General features: G+C 38.5%; 3 protein-coding genes across 3 annotated transcripts; all 3 read right to left on the bottom strand.

Moving 5' to 3' along the window:
• Positions 1–76: 76 nt before the first annotated feature.
• Positions 77–13,432, bottom strand: LOC122302622 (zinc finger CCCH domain-containing protein 41). Its single transcript, XM_043113958.1, has 5 exons — positions 13,065–13,432; positions 3,960–4,819; positions 1,873–3,114; positions 1,225–1,578; positions 77–868 (listed from the first exon to the last, which is right to left on the bottom strand). Exons 2-5 carry the CDS (start codon positions 4,701–4,703, stop codon positions 422–424), a joined length of 2,787 nt encoding a protein of 928 aa, XP_042969892.1. The 5' UTR covers positions 4,704–4,819; positions 13,065–13,432; the 3' UTR covers positions 77–421.
• Positions 13,433–15,096: 1,664 nt separating this feature from the next.
• Positions 15,097–19,646, bottom strand: LOC122302621 (vacuolar protein sorting-associated protein 27-like). Its single transcript, XM_043113957.1, has 3 exons — positions 19,074–19,646; positions 17,731–18,006; positions 15,097–16,412 (listed from the first exon to the last, which is right to left on the bottom strand). The coding sequence occupies exons 1-3, from the start codon at positions 19,428–19,430 to the stop codon at positions 15,324–15,326; spliced, it is 1,722 nt and encodes a 573-aa protein (XP_042969891.1). The 5' UTR covers positions 19,431–19,646; the 3' UTR covers positions 15,097–15,323.
• A 1,034-nt stretch (positions 19,647–20,680) lies between these two features.
• On the bottom strand, positions 20,681–24,564 carry LOC122302619 (probable galactinol--sucrose galactosyltransferase 5). The gene is made up of 4 exons (XM_043113956.1): positions 22,978–24,564; positions 22,490–22,667; positions 21,518–21,885; positions 20,681–21,417 (listed from the first exon to the last, which is right to left on the bottom strand). Exons 1-4 carry the CDS (start codon positions 24,205–24,207, stop codon positions 20,854–20,856), a joined length of 2,340 nt encoding a protein of 779 aa, XP_042969890.1. The 5' UTR covers positions 24,208–24,564; the 3' UTR covers positions 20,681–20,853.
• Between the last annotated feature and the right edge of the window lie 700 nt (positions 24,565–25,264).

The raw sequence follows: 25,264 nt of genomic DNA, 5'->3' as shown, positions 1-25,264 counted from the left end.
AAATTATGGAGATAAAATAATCTTAAGAGTGCCATACTCTTCAAAATCTGTGGAAATGAAACAAGACTACAGCACAGACATGTCAACTCGATTATATATTAAATAGAACAAAATTAAAATCAGATCCCAAATCTCTGTCGTGAAAATATCGATTAATTTTCAGCAGAGTTTTATCAAAAATTTATCCTTTGTTCCTAAACATATATATCCAAGCTGAAAGACAACATTGTTCACCTCTCAACTATACCAACAAATATCTCTTGTGGCGGTCAAAAATCAAGAAGTTCCCTTTCTACATATCCCATGCATGACATAGAAAACATTGGGAAATCAAATTTCAGCAATTGCTAAAGCAACGTTCCTGAAAATTACAGATTAATGATTTATCTTACCTCACTGTACAAATCTTTTTAACCCATCCTCAACAGACATTGGCTTTAGTTGACTCTTTCTCACCGGACCTTGGACTTGCACTAGGCTGGGAATCTTCATCCATCTCCGTATGCTCAATACCACTTTTTCTTACTGGATTTTCAGATTCTCCATTTTCTGAAGCAGAAACTTCCTCAGGTATTATACCTGATACTTGTTCTTGAGACTGATCATCAGGTTCTGAATGCCCCTTACGAATGGATGGAGAATTTTCTCTGACCCCAGATGAATTACTAGATGTCAGCCACATAAATTTTAAATTGTGGCCTTGCCAGCATTTACCATTAACAAATGCTCTCTCAGCAGATCGACGTGTGGTGAAAGTTATACAAGCTGAGCAATTTTTAGATGCGTCTGACTCACTGGCTTCCAGATCTTCTAGCTCCACATTAGAAATATCACCATATAATGAAAAGTGTTCCTTCAAAACAGCATCCTAGAAGATAAAATAAAGAGATCTTTCATTGATTACACCCATAAACACTATCACAAATTGATCTGAACGATTCAACAAACACAAAAAAAAAAAAAAAAATTTATTTGTGAACCATTAAACACACCAAAAAAAAAAGGTAAGTAGAGCATGCAAAATAAATCGCATGGTACTTGGTAAATGTGATATTTGAAGCCCTCCATGGGTGGTAAAGGAAATTTAAAAAAAAAAAAACAATAATATACAATTACATGGTGAGATTATATCCTTGTCACACTTGCACGCCTGCCCACTGCATTGTTTGTTTGTGTGTGTGTGTTTTGGGGGGAGGGAAATGAGGGGTAGAGAGAGAGACTTACACTCACAAGTCCAGCTGGCAAAGGTGGAAGAATTCTAAATGCAGAAGGACGGTTGTCCAATTTGTATCTGTTCGTTAGAAAAGGGACCCCTACAGGAGCTAATGGACGAATTGGCTGCTTTAAGCTAATAGATTCCTGCAGCATCAGGCTTGTGCTTATTTTGGGACTATGGGACACAACATTATCGAATGATTTGTTCTTATCCCCCACCATCTCGGCATGTGGTGACGCCACAGCAGAACCAGGATCGGATGAGGACCTTGGAGTAGCGGCTTTAGCAGTATCAGCCACTATTTCCAGTTTAGGTCTCTTTGCAACTTGTTCAGAAACTACCTCGCCCTTCAGTCCTGTAGCCTGCAAAAGGTCAATTGAAGACTGTCTTAAGTAGCAAAGTACTGTAGTATGGTTCTTATTGTGAAGGTAAGAAAATGCATATGTATGTTTGGCTTTGACACCAGATACCGATACTTATAAAAATATAAGTAATACATATCACCAGATATATACTAGTAAAATACTTATCAAAAAAAGATATATACTAGTAAAATATAAGAGGCTACAGACCCCACAATAAGAGCTTGTAGCATAAATAAAATGTATAAAATGAGTAACTAGAAATGAAATTCTAAAGGGGACATTTGATTTTACTTGTTCCTCGAGTTTTTGTAATTGGCGCCGAAAGTCATTCCGCTTCTGGTCCAGCAATTCTTGTTTCTTGCGGAGCTCCTCTTTCAAATACTCTAAACCCTCCAGCTTCTTTTGCAAAGGTGGAGCCTTAGGGCCATCTGGGATGACAGGCTTAGGGTGATCAGAGACAGGTACAGAGGCATCAGAAGCATGGAGAACACTACTCTTTGAAGCAGCAGATTGATTAATGTCTTTCTCTTTGCTAAGAAAAGGGAGATATGGAACTGAAGCAGCTGTTGCACCACGAGGAGTTACAGATACACCACCACCACTGCTTATGCCATCATCAGGAATGCTATCACGTTTAGCCCACCACAGTTTGATAAAGCGATTACCCATTACAGCATCAGGTGCCTTGAGAGCAGCTTCTGCCTCTTCCCTTTTTGAGAATTGGACAAATGCTCTTTCACCATTTACTGGAATATAAATATCGATTACCTCTCCAAACTTTTGAAAATGAGAAAGAAGACCTTCCCTTTTATTGTTTTTCTGGGGAATGCCATTGACAAATAGAGTACGCAAGGCCTTTTGAGAAGGTTTCCGGATGTTACGCGCACTGTCACTCAGTCTCTTGGGAGATGAAGCTGTAGCTTTTGGACCAACATCCTCAGCAACGATCCGCTTTCCTTGGCGGGAAGTGCCTTGAACACTAGCTAAGGCCCCTTTATCTTCCATAGCTTCATTCTCAAAACAAGCAGAGGAAACAATCGAAGAATCAATTTTTGCCTTCATGTCTAATCTATTTTTTGAACCACCAATTCTACCCCAAACAGACGAACCAGTACCCTGTAAGCCAACAGCAGTTCCGGTGCTTCTAACAAGGCACTCATTATCAGCAGTGTCACATGACCTGCCATTGTGCCTATCAGAGAGATCATCATCCAACATGGTTTCAGTTTCATCATTCTTGGGTGATTGTAGAGTAACCAGGCCATTCGATGTTTCAGGGCAGTTGTTATTCCACAGGGGTTGATCAGGATCATACAAATCAGCTCCAGCCACACAACCTGAACCAGAAAATGCACCATTTGGCCCCAAACCATCATCAACTATCCCAGGCTTGCTAATTTTGTTATGCAATCCCTTGCTGTTCATCAAAGTGGTTGAAGAAGCACTAACTGATTGTAAAGGTCTTGTTCCAGCAGGTGTCCCCAGAAGGTGAACACTTGGAAGTGAAACAGGAAGGTTAAACTGTGAAAGGCTCTGCAGATTGCAAAGATTAATTACAACACAAGCAGTAAAAGACACGGTCTGAAACGTAAAGAGGAACCATTGCCCAGGGAAAAAACAAGTATGGAAATTGAAAGCACAAGTCAACATATGCACTGCCTATTTGAGTTACTGGTTAAAGATGACTCAAATAAATACAATAATCCTAATTACAAAAAACCAGCCCCTGTGATTCATTTCACTGATGGCATGGGATTGCCCAAAAAATGGTCAGGAAGTTGGAATCACATATTTGGAAAAACCTCAGTTCCTTTAGTTCATCTCATGGATCTTCAAGTGACCCATTAGAATCAATGATCTACAGGAGCGGACCACAATTAAGGGTCTTCTCCTGCAGGTTAGGCAACCAAATACTAATAATCATGGAATACTGAGATTACAGAAACCAGGGCCAACAAGAGGTACGTTTGTGTGCGTCATACTAATAACCATTGATTACTAAGATTACACAGATCAGGAACAAACCTGAAGGTTCCTGAGGAAAAACCCAAAGACCAAAAGCATCATTAGGACATTTTAAATCCTATTATAATTAAGTTTATTTATTTCTAGCAGAAATTCTCATGTATACTTCCTGTGTTCTTGGGCTTTGCCTCCTTTTATGAATAAAACTCCTTGATTACCTATAAAAAAAAATTATTTCTAGCAGAAATTGAAGATTTTGGACCCATTGAGTTTGGTCCTGAGTCTTGATTACAATGAAATGCCATTGGACATTAATTTTTCTATTATGTAGAGCATTAGGCATTGCCAAATAAGCCATTGATATCTAATAAATAAGCCTCAGTAACAAAAACATATATCACAAATATGCATACCTGAACATCTTCAATGACAATCCTATTGACACCATGCTCCATGGGGCACATGTCCCCTCTTAGACAAAATCCACGCTCCTCAAAGTCTCTGCAGCGTTGACGAGGAATGCCCATATTCATTGAAGAATTGATGGACGGTCTGAGTGTTCCTTGCAAACCAATGGAATGAAGTGTTTCTAGGCCACCAGTTGGTAGTCCTGTAATTAGTCCAAATGCATTCCAGGATGCACCCTGTGCATTTGAAACATTTGGCAACCCTCTTCCATTATACAGGTTTGAAGGAATGGAACCCTGCTGAACCATTTGAGATGCAAGGTCAACTGAACTGAACCTTGAATCACGTTGGTTCCAAGTGCCAGAGTCCCAGCCTCGTCCCCTACCAGGACCAGCTCCAGAAAATGTTTCGTTTCCCCGAAATCTGTGATTTAAACCCAAAGGTGCTCGTGATGTTAAGCCCTGGCGTCTTCTTTCAAACTTTGAAGATAAGTCTTTCTCACTTGTTTGAGATTCATTTTCCCTAAAAGGATGCCCATTTTCGTAAGGTTTGTTGCGTTTTCTATACGGCCTTGTTATCACATGCTCCAGAGCATCTCTTTCCAAAGATTGAGAGCGCGTCTCCCGCCTACGATGCTTATGGTTTCGATCATCATCATCATCATCGCTGACTTCCTTCTCCTCAGGATCACTGACACAATCAGATGGAGAAAGACCCACCGGCTTTGGAGATGAAACTTTCAGCTCCATAGGACTCTCCTGTAAAATCCAGTAGTATTTTATAGAATTCAAAGCTCCAAACTCTCACTAGATGCAACAATCAAATGACTTCAATTGCCTAGAAAAATTCCAGCAATTAAGAGAACCTGCAGAGAGAGAGAGAGAGATAGAGTGAAGGCGAGATCAACATAGATAATGGCAAAGGTCAAAACAGGAAATCATCACAACCAGTATAATCCAAAGTAATCATAACAAAGCAATATTTAAGTAATCATCTCAATTCAAATCACATAGCTGGAAAATCAGAACTAAAACTTCCCTATTTGATATGTATAGTGTTTTAGTTTTAGTTTTGTAATCTTTGAAGTTTTAGTTTAGGTAAAACTTCAATATATACCAAGTGTCACATTCAATATGTTATATGGAAATCATCATTTGGATCTACTGCATGCAAAGATGGCTTCTGGCAATCAGCTTTTTATTATAACTCTTCCGGCAATCAACTGTTCTTGCGTTTATTTTCTATCGTTGAGTGGAATTTTTTAATGCTTGTCAGAAGCGTTTGGCTCTGCTCACTAATAATTTATTGATACGCTTTTAAAAATCTATTTATTAAACATGCAAAGGGGCACTACGCAAGTACACGGTGTACACAAAAGAAGCAGCTAACTAGGAAGATGAAGGAAAACAAAATAACATAAAATCTAGATCGCTAGAAAAACTAGAACTATTCTGAGCTCACATCTGGACACAAATTGTTTTTAGCATTTAATGATAAATGAGTTTTATTTTACAAGATAATTTTATTAGTGAGGAAAAGGTGCTACCAAATACATGGGAAGTATGCATTAGAAACGCCTATTAAAGGTTTCCACCTGATTAGCCTTATGTGTGGAATCTACGAAGTTATGGTCAAGGTTTTTTTTTATGAATAAGAAATTTTATTGAGACAAGTAGCAAGACAGAGCCAAGTATACAGGAAGTATACAAAAACTGAACCTAGTTACAAGTCAAGAACTAGAAAAAGAAATAAGGAAATTATGGACACTAGTTCCATTAAACACGATTACTGAAGCCCATAGAAATAAGGTATTAAAGAAAAAAGCCTAAGTTCATCCACCGAGCATTCCTTATCTTCAAAGCATAGACCATTCCTCTCATTCCAAATACACCACATAAGGCATAAAGGGATCATATTCCAAACAGAAGCAATTTGCAAATTACCCCTTAAACCGCACCAGCAAGCACAAAGATCCACCACCCTCCTAGGCATCACCCAAGCCATTCCACTTCTTCTTTTTATTTATTTATTTATAAGAATCTCATTAAAACACTTCTATTAAACACTTCATACCATAAACTCGTGCTCTTAATCAGTACGAGTCAACCCCCTTTCGATATATACAACCATTTCCAACCAGCCAACATTTTCTCTACTTTCTCAATAACCCCATCCCTAATAGCTCTAGCTTTAAAGGTTGCTCCTAACAGAAGACCCAAATATTTCATAGGCAAAGAAGACACTTTACAACCCAAGAGACTTGCCAGACTGTTGATTCTAGGCACCACGCCCACCGCCACCATCTTAGACTTACCAAGGTTCACCTTAAGCCCTGACATGGCTTCAAAAGATAACAAGAGTGATCGTAAAGCTTGAATTTGGCCAAGATCCGCTTCACAAAAGAGAAGATTGTCATCTGCAAATAAGAGATGTGAGATTATGATAGAGCCATTAGTACCATTACCCACCGAAAAACTGGCTAAAAAACCTCCTTCAACAGCAGCCTTCACCATCTGACCAAGTGCCTCCATAACAATAACGAAGAGAAAATGTGAAAACGGATCCCCTTGCCGCAATCCATGAGACTTGTTAAAAAATCCAACAGGGGTGCCATTAACTAGCACTAAGAAGTGAGCGATAGTAACACAATGTCGAATCCATGAAATCCACCTATCAGGAAAGCCACACCTCCCGAGCAAATGAAATAGAAATTCCCAATTAACATGGTCATATGCTTTTTCTATGTCAAGCTTGCATAGAATGCCTGGTACTCCTTCCTTCAATCTATGATCCAAGCACTCATTGGCAATGAGAAATGAATCAAGTATTTGTCTCCACCGAACAAAAGCATTATGAGGCTTAGAAATAATTTGTTCCATTACCAAGCTTAACCAATTAGCAAGGACCTTCAAAATAATATTGTATACCCCACTCACCAAGCTTATGGGGCGGAAATCCTCAACTTCCATAGCCCCATGTTTCTTCGGTATGAGAGCAATGAACGTCGCATTAAGGCATTTCTAAAACTTTTTGAAGGAGTGGAATTCAAGAAAAACCTGCATAACATCACATTTCACAATCTCCCAACAAGCTTGAAAGAATCCCAACGAAAAACCATCCAGACCCGGTGCATTATCTTTAGCCATACCACTAATGACATTATAAATATCATCTTCTTCAAAAGTTCTTTCCAACCAGCTCACACTATGCGGACCAACGTACTCAAAAAACAAATCATCGAGCTTCAGCCTCCAACAGGTCGGCTCTATGAGATGGTTCTCATAATAATGCACAAGAGTACTGCTAGATACAGGCACAAATTTGTGCCTGTACACGCACCCTTTCTTACGTGGCAGCATTTACTTTATTTAAAAAAAAAAAAAAAAAAAAAAAAGGAAAATGGAGGAAGAAGAAAGGGCAAGATAGACTTTTCCTTAATTTATCTCTTGCCTTCGTCTCTTGATTTCGAAAAAGCTAAGTTCTGAACTGGTTTTTTTCTTGCTTTCGTTTCTTTTACAGTTTCGTCTATCATCTCTCGTTTTATTTCTTTTACAATTTCATCCATCATATATTCAATTAGTTTCTTTTTTTTTTTGATAAGTTATTCAATTAGTTTCTGTAATGAACTTTCTTGTAAATCTGTTGTAATGCTGAATGAGTTGCCGTAGTGTATTAAGGAACCCAACGAAACGAGATGTAATAAAATGCTTCAGGAATGAGAATGAAAATATAGCAAATAGAGAAGGTGTTTGATAAAAGGCTTCAAAGAGCCACAATTGTATCGATAATGGAATACCTCAAGGGATTCCAAACCTCCATACAAAAGAGTAGCCTTGAAATTTTTCAGATTCCAGATTCTCCCCTCTCCACTTCCTTCCTTTCGACTATATTCACTCTCTACAACAGACTAATAACTTCTAGGATTGATAAACTGACCTCTATGAAATAAAACTAAACATCACATACAACTCCAAATGTAAAAAGCATCAGAGCCAATAAAACGACTTCGTATTTGGACGCCTTTAGCTCCACTGCTCCATCATCCCATAAGTTGAAACATTGCATTGCAGGCCAAGGTATTCTCCAACAAACGATGCCGCATTACGACAGGATCATAACAGTTTCTCTCCTGGTTTCATTTCTTTTACACTTTCGTCTCTATTGGTTTTGAAAAAGCTTTGGTTACTTCGGATGAAATTGAACCAATGCCTTGCAGATAAGGAATATGAAAAATATAGAAGGAAACCCATGAAAAAAATCGTCAAACACAATAACCCCTTGCAAAAATGGACTGAGATGGAGTAGCGAGTTATCAAAGATAAAATCGAACCGACGCCTTGCAGAAGATTCCGGTGATATCTAAACCTCTTGTAGAAACGCACCTCCTCTTCAAAGAAATCCTCAGTTAGGGTTAGGGTTTCGTATTGTAATGGGAAGTCAAATGAGAAGTCGAATGGGAGAAGGCAAACCGAGTGGGAGAAGAAGAAAGCACTCTGGCCCTTTGGGAGAAAACACAAAAATGCGAAACACACCGTATAGAGACGTGCCATTCAGCTCGTAAGGAATATCAAAAAGCACCGTTTTATTTAATCCAAACGGTACATTTCGAGTCCACGTAGGAGATGCTCCGCGGGATCCTGCGCACGACGCTGCATATAGACCTTTTCAATGCACAATATGGTGGAGTGGAGAAGTTATTTCGGGCTTTCTTGTGGGGTGGAGTGGGGAAGGAAACAAAATTTTATCTTGTTAATTGGAATAAAGTTTGCTCCCCAATCTCAATCGGAGGATTGGGAGTGAGCAACTTGAGGACCTTCAATAAAGCTCTATTGGGGAAATGGTTATGGAAGTACCACTTGGAGGGGGGTTCGTTGTGGAAGGAAGTTATTGACTTTAGATACGGAAGTGCTTGGGAGGGTTGGTGCTCCAATGTAGTGAGGGGGGTATGGCGTGGGCTTGTGGAAATTTATTATGAGGGGTTGGCAGTGTTTCAAAAACCATATCCGTTTTGTAGTTGGAGAGGGCATCAGAATCAGGTTTTGGCATAATGTTTGGTGTGGAGAGCATGCTCTTGAAAGGGCCTTCCCAGCTCTCTATAGTATTGCAGTTAACAAGGATGCTTCTTTGGCTGATCTGCTTGCATTTTCTCATGGTTCTCACTAGTAGAATGTCCTATTTAATAGGGATAATCATGATTGGGAATTGCATACCGTTTCAAAATTTTTCAGATTGATATACTCCACAAGAAGTATAATGGCATAGGGGGATAGTATTCAGTGGAGGTCCATTGGCCGCAAGAAGATTACAGTGAAGGCATATTACAAAATATTGGCATCACAAGGTAATGTACCTTTCCCGTGGAAAAGTATTTGGAGGTCTCGCATGCCTTCCAAAGTAGCTTTTTTTGTATGGACCATTGCTCTTGGGAATATTCTGACCACATACAACTTAAGGAAGAGGGGACTCATTGTGATGGATTGATGTTATTTGTGCAAAAATCATAGAGAATCAGTGGATCACTTACTATTGCATTGTAAGGTGACAAGAGTGTTGCAGAATGGTATCTTTAGAAGAGTTTATAAAAAAAAAAAGAGTTGATGTCGCTTGTGTAATGCCATTGAGGGTGGTTGATTTACTTGCTTGTTGGAAGGAAATTCAAGGCTGTCCCCAGGTGGCGGCAGTATGGAAGATGATTCCATTGTGTGTTATGTGGTGTACTTGGTTGGAAAGGAATGTGTGGTGCTTTGAAGATAGAAAGCGCACAATGACGGAACTTCATAATTTTTTTGTACACACATTATTGCTCTGGTTTTCAGCCATTGTGCTTAATGGAAACAATGTTCATGACTTCTTATATTTAATTTAGTGTTTCTAGAATGTATTTAGGTGTTCTTCTATATACCTCCTGTGTACATAGGCTAATGCCTATTTCATTCTTTTCAATAAAATTTACCTCTTCTTTATCAAAAAAATAAAAATAAAAAACACCCTAGTCACCTCACAATGTAATAATATATGACCCACCGATTCACCAGCTTTCTTACATAAGAAGCACCAATTCAAAACAATTAATCCACGCTTCTTGAAATTGTCCAAAGTCAAAATCTTCCCCAAAGCAGACCAGCCAAAGAACGCAACCTTTGAAGGCACCTTACTCTTCCAAACACCCTTCCAAAGAAAGGAGCGTACCCCATTCAGCCGAGACGGCAACTTGTACAAAGAACGAACTGAAAACTTCTTGTTACCAGCATGCCTCCAAACCATCTTATCACTTTCATCCTGCCCAAGCTGTATAGCATACAAGGAGCCAAACAATTCAGAAACAGCCTCTATATTTCCCAGTTATTAATGGCTCTAGAAAATTGAACATTCCAATGGGATGAACCACTAGAAGAGTCCAAAATCTCAGCCACCAAAAGAGATCTGGAAAAACAGCACTAAGAACCTACCACCACACCACTAATCATGCCAAAAGCGAAGCCTAGATCCATCACCACAAAAAAACCTGTTTTACATTATCTTCCCAACCACTCCTAATACTTTTCCACACCCCCACACCATGAGTACCGCTTACCTTATTAGAACTCCACAACCCCCTCCACAAAGATTCGCAATCCTGATGATAGCTCCATAATCACTTCCCAAGTAATGCTTTATTTTTTTTTTTTTTTGATAGGTAATAGAAAGCTTTATTAAGATAAAGGTGGGCATAGCCCAGGTACACTGGAGGTATACATGAGCATACACCTATTTAAGAACTAGAGACAGAAGCAAGAAAATCATGGAAGCTTAGGCCATTAAAGTCTAAAGCCATGGCCCACAGGAAATAAAGTCTTCCATAAGAAACTCCGAAACTCTTCCGAGGAACGTTCATGATCCTCAAAAAGTCTCTCGTTTCTTTCATTCCAAATACACCAACAAATACAAATTGGAGCCATCCTCCACAAAGATGCAATTTGCGGAGTCCCGGAGATTCCTCGCCAACTTTATTAAAGATACTCAATTTTCTAAACCCCAACCCACCACACGACAAAGGAGTACAAATCTTGTCCCAGCTAACCAAATGAAACTTAGCTTCCTCCCCTAAATCTCTCCACAAGAAGTCTCGAAATAACTTCTCCAACCGATTTGCCACAACAATAGGAATAGGAATTAAAGATAAAAAATAAGTAGGAAGATTAGACAATGTACTTTTAATAAGAGTAATTATTCCCCCTTTGGACAAATACAACTTCTTCGACCCTACCAACTTCTCTCTACCTCTCCAACACTCCATCCCATACCTTACTGGCCTTCAATGTATCCCCCAAAGGAAGTCCAAGGCATCTAATCAGCAAAGAGGAAGTCCAAGCCATTCCACTTCTATTATGGTCAAGGTTCTTGCAAGGGGGTGAGATCTTTCAAAGGGTTGATGTTCCTTGGGTGATGCCCTCGAGGGTGGTGGATTTGTTGGGTTGTTGGAAGAAGCTGCAAGGTTGTCATCAAGTGGCTGCGGTGTTGAAGATGATTCCATTATGTATCATGTGTTGTATTTGATTAGAAAGGAATGCGTGTTGTTTTGATGATAAGGAACGGACAAGGGAGGAGCTGAAGAATTTTTTTATCCACACTTTATTGCTTTGGTTTTCCGCTATTGTACTAAATGGGGACAACGCTCATGATTTTTTGTCTTTAATTCATCGCAATTAGAATATATTTAGGCGTTCTTCTATATACTTCAGGTGTAGATGACTTATGCCTATCTCATTCATATCAATAATATTTATCTCTTACTTATAAAAAGAGGGGGGGGGGGGGGGGGGGGATAAAAAAGGTAATCTCCAAATCCGAAAATGCATTCATTGGGTCTAGGCAAATATTAGCTTCTGTTCATATTGCCAATGAATTATCAGACACTGGATTAAGATCAAGAGAGCCGGGAGATAAGTTTTTTATAAATATCATATTATCCTCTATGAGGAAAGCATGTCAAATATTTCTTCTCTGTAAGCATTCCTAAATTTTTTAAAAAAATGGGCAAGCCAATATGGACATCAGCTAAAAGAGAAACCTAATATAATCATCCACTCAAACATCTGGCTAAAGGTTCCCCATCAAGTAAGAAACAAAAAAAAAAAAAAAAAATCAATTACCTAACACTTGCCAAATCAGCTTCTCCAACAATTCTAGTAATGAATACAAGCAATGCCAAAATAGACTATGACAAACTATCTAGCGATGTTACATGATGAAGCTGGCAGTGGGATGTACAGCCTCACCATGCAACATCAACCAACCAAAAATTCTCATTTAAGAAGAGTATCCATGGAAAGAACCCGCCTTATATTAAAGACTCGAATCTTCTTTTTTCCTTTCTTTATCTGTATTTTAGTGACACAATGACAGGATCCCAAAAAAACTGCATTTCGTTACAGTGAAGCTGCATCGCGGATGCTGACCCAAATGGCCATGAACAAACAACTAAAGAACCAGAAAGAGCACCATGGATATGGTATCTACACTAATTCACTTTCAAATGCCAAAGCCCTACCAATTAACAATATGAATTTCCACTAATTACCGAATGACACTCATTATTCCTACTATCATGGCTTGGTTTACTTTAGTTCAAACATTTGACACAAATTCAAGATCAAACTGACGATAGTATTGGGAGGAATTTTCAACTAGGGGTGTTCCCCATTTCTCGCGTTGAAATAAACAGAAAGAGAATTCCCAAAACATATACAGAGATGCATGATTTAAGTGTTCAAGATCAAAATATCGGATGACATGAAAGCTGTTCTTATGCCAATATCCCAATTGACCTCATCTCAAGAGAAACAACATCGTGACAATCTACAGAAGATAAAACTAAACATGAAAAACTAAAGAAGAAAAATAGTGGAACACTAGTTTTATATTTACACACTACCAAATTAAGCTCCTAACGGACCTAGACCATTAGATGTTCGCAGCTACATGATAAAAATGCTGTGCAAACAAATGAACCTAAAAATTTTGAGGATTCGAATACCTTAAAGATTACAATAAAAAAGGGTAGCCTAGGTTTAGAACAAAATTAAAAAGAGCAATGAAATAATAAAATAACGCAAGCATAGAATTCTTACAGAATCTTCTAGAAAAAAAAGCGAACCCAATGCGACATCCAGCTTCGCCTGATTACAGATTGATTCTACTTAATTCAATATCACAGGGGAAGCCGACGAGGCGGCCATGAGAGGGCATTGCTGGGAGATGTGGTAGTTGCAGAGGGAGGGGGCAGGATCTTAATAACAAGATAATCGAGGGGTTTAGACAAATTCGCAGCGTCAGAGATTCGGAGGACGGCAAAATATGCAAGAGGTTTTGTGAGTGAAGATTTGGGGGGAGGGGGGTTGGGGTTTGGAGCCGTGAAGAGCAAAGGGGATTTTTTGGGGAGAGAGAGAGAGAGAGAACGGAGACGGAATACCAGAAAGAGAACAAATAAAAATGACGACGAAAACTATAATCTAAAATTTTTATTTGTGCACCGGACATGGGTTTTATTTATTTATTCTTCTTAAAAAAAATATTTATTTATTTTTTATTTTTTATGTTTTGCTATTTCAAATGATTTTTCTATTTTTATATATTTTATAGAAGCCGATAATCGAAACTATATCCCTGCCCCCATAATCGAAACACACAATTCCATAATTAATTTTCAATCAAGAAATACATGCAAAGATGATATCAAATCCAACTTTAATGTTAAATAATTGTCACAAACATAAAAAAAAATTATATAAAATTAATTTACAAACTGATATGATTTCATTAAATTCGTTATATTTACTTTATAATAAAAATAATTTTATAATCTGACGTATCGTATTAAATTATATCATTTTATATATTTATTTTTATATAATCTTTTTGTGACTAAATTATTTTTCTTAATATGTTATGCATGAGGGGGTTTGAAAATATCATAAGCTAGGGTTGAAAATACTCAATTTCTCTAAGAATAAATATACTATGCCGTCTCCATCGTACCGCTTCATTTGATCGCTTATTAATAAAAAAAGTTATTATTTTTGCTTAATAATTAAATAAATAATTTTTAGTGTATTAGTGTATTTTTTATTTTTTAAAATATTTAAATATATTAAAAATGAAAAAACAAAATTGACAAAAAAATAAAAACTTGATTTTGTGCACGCTGCTCTTTCTCCCAATCGAGTTTATTTCACACCATGGCCACAATTTCTTTTAATCATATTCGATTTCATAGCCTTTTGTGTCAGTTATATGGTATGCTACAAATTCACGAAGAACGAACTAGCCAATGTAAATGAATAATTTTGAAGCGAGGATTAATTATTTTTGTCTATAAACTAGCACTATTTTTTTCGTGTTGTATATCGAAATATCGGAAGTTTAGTAAATTGTCTATTATTTTCTAATTATATTTCGGATTAGATCTAACCGTTATTATGCTTCATTGCAAAATTTTCATTAACTTTAATTGCTAGATCTTAATAAGTGATATAAATTAACAATATAGATAGTTTATGGTGTGAATTAAAGCTGAAAATCAAGTAAAAGTTGTGAATGAAAAATGTAATTATTCCAATAAAACACATATTTAGTGTGTAACAAGTCAAAAAAGTCCCCTTTGACTTTATTAAAGAGAAAAGTTACATTTGGATTTACACGTGGGATATTATTTGTAATTTGGATTACATTTTTATTTAGATTAATTATTTTCTATTTGTTGTCATTGGGATGAAACAAGTGTAATTAAATACTCTTAAAAAATGGAGCAACATAATGAAATATAAAATCTTCAAATTATTGTATATTTCCCGGTAATATAATGGCCTGAAAAATGTTTTAATCATAAAGAAATATCATAAAAATTAATATATAAATTGACATAATTTGATATGATATATTTGATTGTAAATTATAAAAACTACTTTTACTATAAAATAGATCTAAAATATTATTTAAAATTATGTCAACATATAAGTTTTATTTTTAATTAATCTGTTTGCGAATGGAGCACTTCTCGAATGTCTCTTGAGTTGAATAAATAAACAAACATGATCAATTCATAATGCTGTATAATTTAATGGGGATTCCAAAAAATATTGTAAACAGAGAAGAACCTCCGAATGAAAAAACTACAAACTCAAAACTAGATGTCAATATTTATTTTCCGGATTATAAATCTTAAACCCAAACATCACCATTTAATGACAAAACTCTAAAACTTTTGTAAATACAATAACCGTTTATTGTCAGTATGCACAAATGAAATTTACGATAAGCGCTCACACACCAGCGATCGCAAGAAAAGAGATGGGAGAAAAAAGGAAGAAAACAAAACACCTATCCTACTACTACCGACCAAACCAACCTCTTGGGGGCTGGACTTCCCCTTCATTCATAAGCTTATCCAGCACTACATTCAGGTCAACTGACTGGCCATTTTCCGTAAGCTTTCGAACTGTTGCCCTCACGTGGTCTCTTGGGAATCCCATAATTGTCACTTTGTCAACCACATCGTCGACAGGAACCCTGTTCCCCGTTCCCGTAGAACCAGAATCACTACTAACCCCAGATGCGGTAGGCAAGGCTTGTGGTAGTACCCGAGCAGTTGGAAGCTGTGGGTAACCAGTTCCACCACTCTGGGCAACAGCAGAGGAGAGTGGTGGTTTCACTGTAGAAGTGCCACCATACTGAGGAGATCCACCATAATGGTATGATTCAGTAGGCCCAGAAGGTGGGCCATATCCAGAAGAAAAACCTGAACTGGATCTGCTAGATGGTGATTCATACATGTGAGAAGGTGCCCCATAAAATTGTTGCGAGGGATTGGGTCCACTGGGTGGCTGGCGAAGGCTAGTTGGGTAGTTCTGTGGAGCATAAGGTACCTCCTCAGCATGGTGGCTTAATGAAGGTTGGAGTTGAGGGGGATTAGCAGGTGGAAGAGATGGGCGCTGCTGAGGCAGCTGGGGTGGTGGCTGAGAGAACTGCTGTTGAGGGCCTGGTTGAAACTGCTGATGTGGTGGAGCTGCTGCAGGAGGAGGATACGACTGCTGAGTTAAGGATGATTGATATTGCTGATTTGGGGCTTCGGGAGTTTGTCCAGGTGGAGGGAAGTAAGGCTCATGCTGAGGAATAGAGGGGATCTGGTTCTGAAGGAATTGAGGAGGAAATTGAAATGAAGGTGGAAGATTTAGAGGGGGAGAAGGTTGAGGAGGAGCATTAGGGGGAGGAAGTGCAGGGAGAGCCTGTTGATTATTAGCAGAAGGAAGATGTTGCTGGGATTGCTGAGGAACAGATGCAGCCTGCTGCACAGAACCTACTTGCACAGTGTTTTGGGTTTCTGGTTGTTGCTCTGCCTCGGTTGTTTGCAGCTTTGCAAGCCCCGGTTCACCACCAAGTACTAATTGCTTATCCTTCAGCCCCTGTACCCCTGTTTGCACCTGTATGTCAATGAACAAACACCAATTGGAGACACTACAATGACCAATAAACCAGTACAAACATCGCTAGCATGCATAATATATTCAAGTTTCAGATCCAAGTGATTTAGCCCTCACGCCATTGCCTGAGTCTTGGTTTGAGACATCTCTGGATTCTTGCTAGCCTCGATGCAAATGAGAAAGTGAATATACTAACCACATTGATCTGGTAAATATCTGCGGGAAGCCCATCTTTGCTTTAAAAAAATTTAGTTTCACTTTCTGCACCAAGTTTTGGGTTCTAATAAAAAAGGATATTTAGTTTTTTTTTTTGTAACTAATAGTTCATCAAAAAAGCATAAATAGTCTGAGAGGTAATAATTTAACTCAACATATTCTAAAATATCAAGGAAATCTGAAGGAAGATTCTGGCATCAGTTTTAATGAAGGAGAATGATACTTGGCCGGTTGGCCCCATCATTTTGCCCCCTCAAAGTTACCGCTAGGGTATTTTATTTTATTTTTTCTTAATTGTTAAGGAAGTGACTATCAGTGAAGTTGTTTATTTCTTTCTTAATGCTTAAGGATGTTTAAAAAATGTTTAAAAGAAAATGAAAAAAAAAGTGCAACTGCACTAGTGGTAACTTTGAGGGGCCAAAACCATGGGGCTGAGTAGCAGCACCCTTTCATGAATTCAGAGCAAGCAAGAACCTAAACTGAATTTGTGAAAGCTTTTGCACCAAGCTTTGGGATATTGAGGGAACCAACTAACATTGGGGTAAAATATTTTTGTTGCCTGTCGATTTCAACCCAAAGATTCTTATGATCATGAACAGCTCAAAGGAATAGTTGGCCACAGAACATTAATACAGTAATGGATCAACATAAATATGCATGCATGTATAACATATGCAGCACGCATGGATATATCCATCCAGCATGCACTACACCACTTGTTTGGTGCATGTCATGTTGGATAGGCTTATTAGCAGGTACTGAAATTTTGACAGAGATCAAAGCAAATCCACTAATTTGAACCGGCAGGGATTGTAATGAGCAAATTATTGATCATCCTTCCACAACATCATCCACTTAACTCCTTAAAAAATTCTGTCAACAATGTGACAAAGCATTTGTAATCATCTTATTCTGGAAGCACACTAAAAGCATGAATTTACAACGGTCCATGGGGCCTATTTGAGAGACTTTTGGCAGCCAGTAGCATCAAAGCCCCCAAGCAAGCCTTTAGCCACCAAATTCAGTAAAGTTTCACCCATATACCAGATGCACTAAAGAGCAACCATCACAATAAAAGGAAGTGTCAGAAAAGAAGGGGTACCTCTCTAAGAATATTCTCCAACTGCCTCAGCCTTCCATCAGTGCTTCCATGATTGTTTCCAAAAGACACCTTCAAATTATCAATGGAACTCTCAAGGTTGCGGGTTCTGCTTTCCAGCTGTGTTATTCGTGCACTAACACCTTCCAATACATGTAGCAAGTTATCCACATATTTCTTCATTGTTCTATCAATTTCAGACACAATTGGAGAACTAAAGGCATCGTGATCCTTCTCTAAAATGACTTTTGCAGGTTCACTGTATAAAGAACCATAATTCTGCATAACACATGGAACACCAATTAAATGTATCCAGAGAATAACAAGAAATAAATAATATAGTCTATCGTCAATAACTTTCAAGCAACAGAAAATTCCCGAACATTCCCACTCACCAAAAATCACCTATAACACAAAAGAAAGTAGTCCAACAAAGCCACTATTCTGGCTGATCCAAAGGAAATGAGAAAACTACCAACATATGAAAGGATAAACAAAACAGGAAAAGGAGAGAGGAGAAAAGCAAGATAAGAATAAGAACCATTTCAATGTCTCAAGACCAAGTTTCAAGCCCCGTCAGAGAAAGCAAAGGGTAAAAGCTCAAGCAGAGAGCTATAACAAACTTTTAGTGCTAGCAAATTAATCCACAGAACGAGGCATTAGTGCTTTTATATCGGATAAAAACAATGCTCTAGACTCTGAACTTAACGCCTATCAAAGATTTTTTTTCCCATTTAGTATGTGAGGATTGGATGGTGGGAAAATGTTTATAGCTGTAAGAACTCATGTGCCCTAAATCTTCACTTTCTTTCTCAGGCTCCCTTTCCTGAACCAAAACAAGAGAAACTCCTTGGATTCCTTCCACATGTCAAATCATGCTCAGGATCAGCTACTCAAAATTTCAAATCCTTTTTATCATCAGAATTCGTGTTCCATACATCATGGAACATCTAATCTAGATACAGAGGGACTATTCTGTATGAACACTTGCGTGAAGCCATACTATTAAAAATTGAATACAATTTCTGATTTGCTTGTATGTCTGCATTTCACTTACATTCCACTTCAATTAATGCATGCGAATAAAATATGCTGGTACGCCAATATGGGAACTAGCTTATATAAGCTATATATCCTCAATTCTTATTCCAGAGCAACTAATAAGTCTAATTCTGTGACACATCGACCATTGCCAAAAGAAGTCTCACCAGCACAACGCATGTACTCTTCAAGAAATATAGATAAAATCGACAAAATGCACACGATAATCATCCTTGGGGACCTAACCAAATCAACATTAGACCCTATATTACCAGGACACTTGAGAGAGAGTGAGAGAGGGTTACTCTAGTAGCTGTGGCGGCGGCGACGGTGGTGGTGTTGAGCTTGGGATCGGATGCGGAGCTCCAAGCCCTACCGGCGAGAACGGGGGTGGCATCGAAATTGGGGGACCGGGATGGAGGAACTACGACGCCGACGGGGCGAATGGGTTGGAAATCGTAGTTGGCAAGGATCTCCTCCTTCTTATCAATCCCATCCATACGAGCTCCAGCGATTTGGAGCGTGTGGTGGGTGTTATGATCAACCTCTTCTTCCTCCTCCTCCGGATGCTTCATCAGGTCGATGGAGTCCTTGCTCTGCGTCTCCGGCGATCCCTGTGACAGATCCATTATCTGCTTGTCCATGTACGGCGTCGTATTCATCGGCTCCCACCGCCTTAAGATATCGGGAACTTTCGTTGCCTTTTTTCTCTTCCTTTCTGTTTTTTTCGACGATTTAAGATTGAAATTCGCGTCTCGACGAAGATGACTATGCTAGAAGACAACCTTTTTTCTACACCCGCGTTCTCCCTCTCCCCGTTCCTTCGTCGCGACGGAAAATGGAAATTTGTTTGATACGTAAGATGGCAACTAATAAAGATAATATCAGGGTTTCTATTAAATGTATACATTATATAAATTTATTTATTTAATTATTTTTAATTATTTTTTAAACATATTTAATTATTAAAAAAATTAAAACATATATAAATTTATTAATATTGACTTCTTTAACTATGAAAAAAATAAAAATATATATAAATAAACATATTTAAAATAGATATTTGATAATCATATTATCATTTTTTTTAAATAATTATATACCAAAATAATATTAATGTAAAATTATTGAAATATATCATAATTTTGTTGTTTCTAATTTTTACTTTATTGATTAGTTAGAGAGACTTAGATAGTGAATTGAGTTGAGATGAGATTGAAAATAAAATAAAATATTATTAGTATATTATTTTTATTTTAATATTTAAAAAAATTAAATTATTTATTATATTTTATTTTAAAATTTTATAATAATGACATGAGTTGCAATGTAAATCCAAAGAAGGTCATAATAATTTTTTGCTTCGCACTTGGTAAAATTTTAAGTTGTCTATAGTTCATTTTAAAAAATTATAGAACTTTTGGGTGAAAGCTCGTAGTTGTAGGGCGTATGGAACAATCTTGTAACTTACCGCAGAGATTCAAGCCACTTTCGATTCTTCGAATAGTTCAGCAAAGCGTCTTGGTAGAGCAATTTTTTTTTTTTTTAAGTCTCAATTACAGGTCACAGCTGAAGCCCATTTAGGCATTTGTTTGTCCTTTTTCCCCCCTTAAAAATCCCAAAAATAGGTCGAACTTGAAGCCCAAGAGTCCGAAGCCTTAAACAGGTCGGATTGGGTCCAAGACCAACCGATGTAGCCAATGGTTCTGAATCCAATTTCCCTTTACTGGGCCATTGCAAACCGCGGTTTATTCAAAGCCCAACTCTTGAAAAACTTCATTTTACTAAGACATGATCTGTCAAGAGGGTAGAGAGCGGCTTTGTCATCACAAGGCTAGTAAACATCCTTGCCACCAAAAGACTGGCAAAACTGATGGGTTTGAGAAACATTTGAAAAGGAAATTCTCGAAGCATAAGCAACAGTTGCAAAATTAGTATTGATATATCACTTTAATATCGTTTAATTCACTTAGTTACTTTCCCCATCTTGGGAAAAAAATAAGTAATCAAACTTTTAAAAGAGAAAAGAAAAAACTTGTAATCATCAGAATCCTGAAGGACATTAACAATATGCTGCCCCTGACTTCAGAAGATGTACTCAATCAAAGACGGGTTTGAAGAACCAGGCCATGGCACTTGAATAACAACCATGAAGTCCTCGTATTCAAACGGTACAGCTTCGCCATCAATCTTGCAAGCTATTGGCTTCTCTGATGCAAACACCCTCATTTCTCCAGTGCCCTTCACTCCGATTCGGATCGACTTGGCCTCATCATTGAAAGCCAATGATTGGATGGCACCACCGGTGTTAAGCATGTTCACCAAGCCTATATGAGCAAACCGAACAGATGTTCCGGTCAAAACGACCACCGGGGAAACGGTGATTAGCTCGAAATTGAACGGCTCCAAGGATATCTCCACGTTCTGTGATGGTTTGGAGAGGACTAGTTTCTTGGCCTGGGAATAGTAAAGGGCAAAAACTTGTACCCCTTCAATGGAGATTGGGTTGTTGCCACTCTTCCACTCGATGTCATTTGGGTTGGCTCGAGAGCTCACAACATGGGAACATTGGGAGGCACATTGATTGCGCCTAGTTTCACGGCACCACCCACCTCCTTGGCAGTTGAATGCCCCAAGAACTCCAGTATACTATTGGAAAAGTTAAAACAAAAAACGTAAGAAAGATTGGCGGATCAGACAACAAACTTGCAGATTGATATGTAAGAATTAGCAAGAAATAATTAACCACCTTGTTGAGGTTCCAGATTTTGAGCATGGTCTTTCCATCATGCAAAGGATCCTCAAAGAGACAGTCTCGGGTAGGAAGTGCATAGTACTCGCAGCGCAGAATAGACCCATCAGGTAAAACCAGGGTCTTAAGCAGATCAAAGTTGTGCTTGCCAACAGTGTCACTAACATAAATAGGACCTCCAGAAATTGCGCGAGATGCAGCATGGAAAGCAGCACATGGGTGAGTAGACTGGAACATGTCCCAATCTGGGTGTATGAAGTTGCCCATCCACAAACTGTTGTAGGCACAATGCACCATGTGACAACCTTGGAGCCAAAATGTGCCATTTGGATCACCAGATGGATCGGTGCACCAGAAATCGTCCCCTGTTTTATATATGTAACATGTTATCATGACTAGTCGATAACATTTCCGAAAACCCAGCTATCATGTTCATGATGACCGAAAAATTGGGTAATTTACTTCTAGTTGCAAACTAAAAACGTTTATTAAGTAATATTTAATTAAATCAGGCAGAAAAATGAGTCATAGTCTATCTATTTGTGCTCTAATGATTTTCAAATCAAATAGAGTGTCCTTAACTATCTTGTATAAGAAGAAAAACTTATGTTCGACCAATTCTAGATTCACAATGTTTGAACTAGTCTAGTTCTATGCACGTATGAATTAATCGGATAATTACCACATGGGATGACACCAAACAGAAGGGGCTATATAACCAACCAAAAAGCTGGATTTAAAAAAAAAAAAAGAAAAAAGAAAAAAAAAAGTCGAAATGAAAAGGACAGTTGCGTGGATCTTAAAATGAAATTTTAATTATGACCAAGAAAAAAAACACAATACTTCTAGAATATATGAATATTCAAAATTCTAATTTTCAATTTATTAATTAGAAGTAGAGCAACTAGGACGGTTGCGTGGACCGTTGGTTAAATTAATGATCAGCACAAAAAGTCGAAAGACACGCACCAACACGGCCAAGAGAAATGGCCTCAGTTCCGAGGAACATGAAGTCGTTGCAGTGCTCCATGCTAGCAATAACACCATTCCCATTGAAATGCTTCTTCACCGAAGCAGTGAGAGCCTTGAAATATGCCTTTGCCAGCTCCACTCTTCCACCGTAATTCTCGCACAGCATCTCCAGCAACTACATACAAACTCATCAAAATTACACCCCTAATTAGATAAGAATATCATGATTCTGTCTAAGAAAATTCAACGCAATTTGAAAAACAAAAATTATTTTTGGAAGAAAATAGTTAAGAAATCATTGTCGGATTAATATGATAAGATAACGTGCCAACCACGCGCCGACCAAATACGTCGTCAAGATCGAGCTGATAACCCAAATATCTCAATCTATTTAATAAAGACAATGGAACTGAATCCATCTCCTTCTAAGATGAGAAAGCAATATTTCTTAAAAAAGAAAAATAAAAAAGGTGGTTAAAACTTACATGGATAACGTCGACCTTGACCCCATCAATGCCAACCGCCTCCAAGTGTGAGTGCAGCCCTTCGTACATCTGATCAACGAACTCCGGTGGGACCAGCCCGACACCGGTGGCAACTATCTTATCCACCGCCAGATCTTCCATGGTCAACTCCAGTCCCGGCGAGAGCTTGGGCTTCTCCACCACCGATTTCGGCATTCCGGGCACATCGGGCCTCAGCCCACCCCAGTACCCGCATAGTGCGTGCCACACGTACACATAGTCTACGCTCTTGAACTCCTCCTTTAGGTCCCTGATAAAGGCACCCATGCCCTTGTTGGGGGCACCGATGGGGGTGTTTTGGGGACTTCTGTAGTCCCTGAATTTATAGTTCTCTTGGAACTTCAAGAGCCTGCATGGCATTTGCTCTCCCGCTATGGTTTGGTTAATGCCCTCTTGCGTGATTGGGTCCGTATCGTGGCCGATGGACTGCCACCCATCGTCGAGCAGAACGAGCCCCGGTGGGCATCCACCTTCGACGAGCCCTCTCACACCTTCTAACACACCACGAGGGTGCACAGTTAGATAAAATGCGTCCCACGTGCACCAACCAAATTTGTCCACGATACCCGGTGGGGTTTTCTCCTCCAAAAGCTTAAACGTGCCCAGGTGAGCTCTGACGACTTTCATGGCCTCCTTGACCAGGGTGAAAGGATTATCTCCGGCGTGCGTGTACATGATGCTCCGGAATGAAGCTCCGGTGGCCTTGGTCGACCCGCTCTCGACGCAGAGATCGACGTTGTCGCCGTTTCCGGGCTGGATCGAGGCCCGGAATCTACCCTCGAGAAGAGGAAGAAGGAGAACATAAGGACGACCGGAGTCTGATTTTTCGAGAACCACCATCTGGGTCTCGTTCTCCAGGTCTCGGCCATTGGAGCCGACCCAGTGGGTGGTCCACCAGACCTTGAACCTGAATATACTCATAAACCTAATGTCCCGCAGTTTTCCGATGGGGACGACGTGCCGGCTTCTTGAATGCGTGGCGTTGAAGCCGACAAAGCATCCAAGGGAGGTAATGGATTTGTCAATGGAGGTGTAAGGTGAAGGAGTGGCTGTGATATTCTCAGGGACGTCGGAAAGTAAGACATGGCCATTGGCCAAGAAGTTTGAACCCTCCAACGTGATTGGAGACTGTTTAACGTCATCGACGAGAGTGGTGGCATCGGAACCAGCTTTGCTCAAACTCGGAGCCATTGATGAACGCGGAAGAAAAAGGCTGTAAACTAAAACAGAGAAAGAACGTCAAAAAATACGGACGAGGAGAAGGGTTTTGTGGTGTAGAGACAGAAAGCCAAAGGGTGGTATATATAATAGAAGAAAAAAAGGTAATTCGGAAATGATTGAGAGAGATGGGATGAATATTCTCTGTGATCTTCGAAGTAAATCTTTTTCTCGATCGATTTTGTGTAGTGTGTTGTATGAAATCTTCAGCTTGCGTTTTTGAGGGTTAAAGGAATATGGAAAGTGTCGATTTTATATGCGAGCAGAGCAAAGGTTTGGAACTCTGGAGCTGGAAGGTGACGAGAAAGATCGTTTGAAATATACTACGATGAAGTCTTAAAATTACTCATTTTGATTATTTATTTTATTTTTTTCGGATAGGATCGACCACCAAGTGGGGGAAGTGGGGGTTACGACTTTGAGGAAATATTTCAATGGGTCGCTCTTCCAAAAAGTGGGATTATTTAAAAATTTTCTTTTAGATTATCCACGATTCGCCTATGTTTCTCGATTCCTCACTGGCTAAACATCTTGTTTAGGCATGTTAATTATCAAGATTCAAGAGGGGATCGACAAGTCTAACGTCAAGCCCCTTAAAGATATAGTTTTGACCGATTGAGAGAAATTAAAGACTGCATGTTGATAAGGAATTTGAGAAAAGTATACCTAAACGGTAAAAAGTCCCATAAATGAGTATAATATTTTATTGCATGAGTCGTGCTACGCCCCACAAAATCTCATCGAACGCCATTTGGCTTTTTTATTTTATTTTTCGTACATTTTTCTTTACATTTAAATATTAAAAAAAATTCACAACATTATTATATAAAAAATAATTACTTAATCATTAAATAAAAAAATTTTAAAAAATACCTATCGATCAGACCCATTATCAATCGATTTAGCATGTTTTCCTATTTTAGTTGAGAAAGTAGTTATTCTTCAAAAAGGAAAACATTTTTTGCCATATAACCCACACTAAAAAATTTAGTTTATTGAGAACGTACGCAAGCATTTCAAGAATATATAT

The sequence above is a fragment of the Carya illinoinensis genome, chromosome 3, assembly GCF_018687715.1.
Source record: "Carya illinoinensis cultivar Pawnee chromosome 3, C.illinoinensisPawnee_v1, whole genome shotgun sequence".
In the NCBI taxonomy this organism is placed as follows: Eukaryota; Viridiplantae; Streptophyta; class Magnoliopsida; order Fagales; family Juglandaceae; genus Carya; species Carya illinoinensis.
This window is presented reverse-complemented; position numbering and strand designations above follow the sequence as displayed.

Bases quoted from the DNA above. Each gene is read 5' to 3' on its own strand.
- LOC122302622 (XM_043113958.1), bottom strand. From the start codon at position 4,703: ATGGAGCTGAAAGTTTCATCTCCAAAGCCGGTGGGTCTTTCTCCATCT. The intron at 1,579-1,872 runs GTAAAATCAAAT...GACCTTTTGCAG, and splicing joins TACAAAAACTCGAGGAACAA to GCTACAGGACTGAAGGGCGA. The intron at 869-1,224 runs GTAAGTCTCTCT...TTTATCTTCTAG, and splicing joins TGCCAGCTGGACTTGTGAGT to GATGCTGTTTTGAAGGAACA.
- LOC122302621 (XM_043113957.1), bottom strand. From the start codon at position 19,430: ATGAATACGACGCCGTACATGGACAAGCAGATAATGGATCTGTCACAG. The intron at 18,007-19,073 runs GTAACCCTCTCT...TGTGTTATGCAG, and splicing joins CCGCCGCCACAGCTACTAGA to AATTATGGTTCTTTATACAG. The intron at 16,413-17,730 runs GTACCCCTTCTT...ATTGACATACAG, and splicing joins TGGAGAATATTCTTAGAGAG to GTGCAAACAGGGGTACAGGG.
- LOC122302619 (XM_043113956.1), bottom strand. From the start codon at position 24,207: ATGGCTCCGAGTTTGAGCAAAGCTGGTTCCGATGCCACCACTCTCGTC. The intron at 21,886-22,489 runs GTGCGTGTCTTT...TATATAAAACAG, and splicing joins CATTTCTCTTGGCCGTGTTG to GGGACGATTTCTGGTGCACC. The intron at 21,418-21,517 runs GTGGTTAATTAT...CTTTTCCAATAG, and splicing joins AAATCTGGAACCTCAACAAG to TATACTGGAGTTCTTGGGGC.